Genomic DNA, 5,931 nt, shown 5'->3' with positions numbered 1-5,931 from the left:
TTTTTGTTCTCTGGTGCTCTTCGCGTGTCGGTCAAAAATAACCGATTTTTTTTTTCAATGATATTTTTTGTATTTTTAGGGGATTTCATGGTACTAAATTATATTTACGCTGTATTTATAATCAATTTATTCGCTTTTTAAACATAGACCTGAAAATTAAATGTCCAACTTAAACTGTCGGAAATATTGAGTGCTTTAGAGCACAGACTTGTCTGATCTCTTTTTAAAGACAAAGATTATTGCTGATGTGAAAAAAGTTTTAAAAAGTGTTACAGAATTTTTTTTTTACAACTTAAAAAAAGTTACAGAATTTAACGTTTTTTGTTATAAAAATATTATAATATAATATTTTCAAAAACATGTTGAACTCTAAAACTGTGAGGAAAAACAAAGCCATAAATCTAAACATGTTGTGTTCAAAATTTGAGCTTGATTTCTCAATAAATTAGCTTTCAAGAAGATTTTGTTTGGCCGTAGTACCAAAAGTTTTCACTTGATGGAATTCGTCTCCAGTTCATTTACCGAATGAAGCACAAGAGACAATTTTTTCAGGACTATTTACGTAAAGGTATAGCGGAGGATTTTTTACTTCCAGGTGGATCACCTATACAATTGGTCCTCCTAATTGTCAATCATTCTGGTGAATCAATCAAACTTTTCAAAAAGTGGAGAGGGCGGGTCTTATCTAAAATTCGGAAAGATCCTCCACTATACCTGTTCGAATCATGCCCATGTTTATTTTTTCACATGGCAAGTGCCAAAGCCTTACCAAGTTTCGTACCATTCCGAATGAAGAAACAAATGAAAAAAATAAAATAAATTAAAATTGTTTGGCCAAAAATTACAGAAGAGCACCAGCTGTATGTAATATTATACTAAAGAATAAAAATACTGTAATATGTTTGCAGATATATGTATAGAAAACATGCTGTTCACAGTTTTTTCTAATAAAAATAATGCGACTTAATGCCATTTAAATGAATTGTGCGTTCCGTGTCAGAATGTCTGTTTATGTTTTGGTCTGTGGGATCCTGCCCGTTGCCAATTTACCCAATAGTATTTCGACACCTCGGGTTGCCAGTTGGCGGAAAACACATTATATATTGCAGTAGAGATGCACCGATTACAATTTTCTAGGCCGATTCCGATTTCCGATTTTTTATTGAGTTTGACCTGCCGATACCGATTTTAGCCGATTCCGATAAAAAAATTTTCTAACCACTTTACAGCACACACAAATATTTATTTTCGATCTTTTCTTTAACCTTTTCACGCGTAAGTTTAAAATATTCTAACTGACACCCCCAACCCCAGAGTGAGTTTTTTCAAGGCGAACGTTCCCTTTAATGTTTCCATGGGGACGCGTCACGCGATACACCGCAGCCACAATAATACTGTATGATAGATGCGTCGCTTTTATTTCGCTTTTCCTTTTTTATTCAAAATATTATAATATAACAAACTTGCTTACCATGTCAACTAGCCTATCTGATATTCCGATTCTCAAATACGTGTAAGTGAGTGTGTTTGGTCGTTTAAAAACCTTTATAAATAATCTTGATCTATAACATGATGGGTGCCGCAATGTTGTCAGTCGGATTTACAGCACGCGAATTCGTCAGTTTCTCCCGAAATAAATGCAAGAAAGTGGCCGGTGAACTGAGAAGAATAGAGTAAACACTGCTTAGTTGTGATTTATGACAGCGCTGATCGCGTCCGACTCTGGCTCAGCGCCAGCCAACGCGCGAAAGCACAGTTTGAATCTGGCAGTTATGCGACGTCACTGAACATTCTAAATGTGGCACCGTAACGTTACTCTCAGGGGCACAGAAATAAAAATCCCATATATGAGACCGTACCTCTCAAAAGGTTAATCATGCGGCGCCCGAGTGCATTTGACCGGCATAAAATCGGCATATGTCAGACTGACCGGCCGGTCGCCGGTCATGGCCGATCACGTGAAAATCGGCCAATTCCGGTCACCAGCCGATCAATCGGTGCATCTCTATATTGCAGCCATGGAAGCCAGTGAACAAACTGTATCAATATAGAGCCGCTTCACAGATGCGCCAATACGTATATTTGTGTTTTTTCTTTTTTATCTTAGCGCGCTTGAATGGTTTAATAGCACTTGAATGAATTATAGCATCATCATATAATGTAACGCTAGCCAAAGGATGCCAGGACAAAACAGATGCTGCATTAACTCAGTTAAATATTTGTAACAAGTTAAACTGAACCAATAAATCCCATACTTTGAAGTGTTGACTAATGTACTGCAATAATTACTGTACTACTGTAATATACTGTACTACAATAATAGTAGAAAAATTGTTAATTTCTTCTCCAGGTGTTTCCGATGTTGGATCAGAAGAAGTGTCAGTGATGGAGGGAGATTCAGTCACTTTATACACTGGTGTTCAAACAAACCAACAAGAAGATATTAAATGGTATTTTAATGGCATTCGTATCGCTCGGATCAATGGAGATCTCAGTATTATCTGTACAGATGTTCAGTGTAATAATGATACAGAGAGATTCAGAGACAGATTGAAGCTGGATCATCAGACTGGATCTCTGACCATCACAAACACCAGAAACACAGACTCTGGAGTTTATGAACTGAAGATCATCAGCAGCGGCAGCATTAGTGGAAAAATCTTCAGTATTAATTTTCATGGTGAGTTAGTGAATGTTTAAATGCAACCCCCCCCCATGATATTCGGTTATTTTCTTATAATACTTACAGTTTAGATCTCGTATACAGTTTTTCCATTGACAAGTTGTTAGTTTTAACAGTTAATTTTTTTCATAGGAGGCTGCAGTTGAGTCTAAAGGTAGCCTAGAAATCTAGACGCACCCTAGCGGCAGCAAAATGTATTTTGCAGCCAGGGTAGTCTAGCAACTCTCCATTGACTTTCGAGCTGCAAAAACCTAAATTGGGTCAGGCCAATCACGTTGTGTATAGAGTAGGCGGGGCGGGCTTAACATAATGACGACAGAGTTGCAACGGTTACCTGCCACTTGAAAACAAAGTATGGTGGCTGCTGGAGAACAGTCTTTCGAATCGGCTTTGTCCGCAACTATGGAGGACTTGGAGTTAAGTTTTTCTTTGAGAAAAGAGCAAAGAACGGGACTTAAGTCATTCTTAAAAAAGGAAGATGTGTTCGTAGGTTTGCCGGCCAGATTCAAAAGTTGAATCTATCAACTAACGTTAACTCCGCTGTTGGGAAAATGCTCTGGTTGGGTAAAGCGCTGTCCTATTGCGTACAGAGGGAATTTGAAAGACAGACGTTTATCCCGCCCCTCGGATTGAGCCGTGTCTATGGTGAGTTGCCAGACCTAACATCTTGATGTAGGTCTGGCTTGCCAGGCTAGTTTAGAGGAGGATTTAATGTAAAATATGTTGAATGGGTTTGAGTACAAAACAAATTGTTTATTTTCAGATTGAAAGTCAATAGCCTGGGAAAACCCAGACAACTTCCGGCAAATTCAGATTTGCTCGAGAAGTAGTCTGGCAAAAAGCTCATTCAAGCCCATTTACATGCCGTCGAAATCGCGGCACCAATCAGAAACGTTGAGGCGGGCTTTACACAATGACGATCGCTCTGATTGGTTTTAGGTCTATCCAACTGATTTGTCTATGGAGCTTTGCCAGACTAATAACTCAGTTACTACTGAGAATGGTCTGGTTTTAACCAGGCTAGAAAGTCAAGAAAGGGTTTATGCAACTTCATTCGTTCTCTCATGTTGTGGCTTTTGTTGTTTTCGTCTAGAATTGAATCATCTGTTGGTTTGTGTTTCAGGTGTTTCTGCTGCTGAACGAGATGAAGTGAAGAGAAAGTCAGTGAAGGAGGGAGAATCTGTTACTTTAGATCCTAGTGTAATAAAAAACACACATGATGTGATGACGTGGTATTTTAATGACACACTCATCGCTGAAATCACTGGAAATCAGAGTAAGATCTGTATAGATGTTCAGTGTAAAGAGAGATTCAGAGACAGACTGAAGCTGGATCATCAGACTGGATCTCTGACCATCACAAACACCAGAAACACAGACTCTGGAGAATATAAACTACAGATCATCATCAACAACAGCAGCTTCAGCATCACTAGTGTGAAGAGATTCAGTGTTTCTGTCATTGGTGAGTGTATAATTCAGCCATTAAAAGCATTTTCCTTTGAGGAATTTAATGAACAGTAAATATTTTAAATCAACCCAATAAATGGGCACTGGACTGTTTAAAAAAGTGAGCTTTGACTCAATGGCATTTTAATTAATGTTATTAACATGAAAAGTGCAGTTTTCCTGTGAACAGTGTTTCCTGTTGATCTCTCAGTGCTGATGCTGTTTTAGCTGCTGTTTCTAAAGTCAACAGATGAAGCCATTAATCAGTTAAATAACTGATGAATAAAGTAGAAAGGTGTAAATGTCAGTTTAAGATATTGGTAAATACTAGATGGATAATCATTCACTCTCTCGTAATAATGTCTGTTTCTCTGTAGCTGTTCCAGGTTCAGGTCTGTCTTCAGGAGCTGTAGCAGGAATAGTTGTTGCTGTTCTGCTGGTGTTTGCTGCTGCTGCTGTAACTGCTGCTGTGATTTACTGTCACCACCACAAGAGCCATGCAGCAGTACCACTGAGTGTAAGTATTACATACAGCGGATTTAACAAGATATACTGTATGAGATTTAATTAGTTATTATCCTTTCTATTAAACACTACAGAAGCAGATATTCACCGGTGAGGCAGTCAAAGCGAGATAGCAAGCGTCTTATTAGAAAACACCAATAAAACATTTTAAGAAATTTAGATGTGATATTGAACTCGCTATACTTCAAGTTTCTATTACTGTGGTATAAAAGATGTAATTCAGTTTAAGATGGTGTCAGTAACCAAGGCAACGTACACAGTAATCAATATTAGGACATCCTCAGACCTCAGACATATGAAGAAAAGGCATCATGCCTCAGACTAAAAGGCTTCAGTCATTGGACAAAACGGCATCGCGCCTCAGACTGAAAAGCTTCAGGTCTCAGGAAAACATTGTCAGGTGTCAGGTCTCGTACAATTAGGCATCAGACGAAACAGCCTCAGACAAAAAGGCATCAGACATAAAGGCATCGGACGAAACGGCATCAGATGGAGCTTGGAGGTTCGCATTGCCCCGCCCCATATGACGTCACATGTACGCGGTTCATAGCTTGAAAGAGTGCTTTAACTCCACAATAGTTTGCCAACATACAAACTAGCTAGTTCTCTGAACTCTTCTGTTTAAAACATAATTAGTGTAGCATTTAATTAAAGTATATATATATATATATATATATATATGCTATGTATATATTATATGTTTTAATTAAATGTTAAAACGTGCACTCGCAAAATGCATTTTCTCTTCTGTACACAACATAATTAGTGTAACATTTAATTAAAGCATATATATACAAGTTTTATTTGCGTATTTAAATACTTAGATGCCATGTTTCAACTAGTTTGTATGTTGGCCAACTATCGTGGAGTTAAAGCGTTCTTTTGAGCTATGAATCGAGTACATGTGACGTCATATGGGGCGGGGCGGGGCAATGCGAATCTCCAAACACCACTTGAGTCCGTTTTCGCCGATGCCTTTTAGTCTGAGTCCGCTTCGTCCGATGCCTTTATGTATGTTATGCCTTTAGGCTCGATGCCGTTTTGTCCAATGACTGAAACCTTTTAGTCTGAGGCATGATGCCTTGTCTTCATATGTCTGAGGTCTGAGGATGTCCTAAAATGTACACTGTACTAGCGGGAAAACTAGAACAATGGAAAAATTTTCATTTAAAAGCATAATTAGAATGGAAATGCCACTTTTAAGTTTGACCGTATTTTCGTTTTAGGTTAAAATCCTTTGTGAATGGGAGTGAATGGGGCACTTTTATGATAGC

General features: G+C 38.2%; 1 protein-coding gene across 1 annotated transcript in view; it reads left to right on the top strand.

Annotated features, from left to right (window-relative positions):
- Positions 1–2,356: 2,356 nt before the first annotated feature.
- Positions 2,357–5,931, top strand: part of LOC311295178 (uncharacterized protein) — a 5,758-nt gene continuing 2,183 nt past the window's right edge. Inside the window, exons 1-3 of the mRNA XM_084416419.1 lie at positions 2,357–2,680; positions 3,807–4,148; positions 4,510–4,649. Coding sequence (XP_084272545.1) covers positions 2,386–2,680; positions 3,807–4,148; positions 4,510–4,649 — 777 coding nt within the window. The 5' untranslated portion in view covers positions 2,357–2,385. The remainder of the gene's footprint in view (positions 2,681–3,806; positions 4,149–4,509; positions 4,650–5,931) is intronic.

The sequence above is a fragment of the Rutilus rutilus genome, assembly GCF_951802725.1.
Source record: "Rutilus rutilus genome assembly, chromosome: 8".
Lineage (NCBI taxonomy): Eukaryota > Metazoa > Chordata > Actinopteri > Cypriniformes > Leuciscidae > Rutilus > Rutilus rutilus.
Note: the sequence above shows the minus strand (reverse complement) of the source record. Positions and strands in the feature narration are given on the sequence as shown.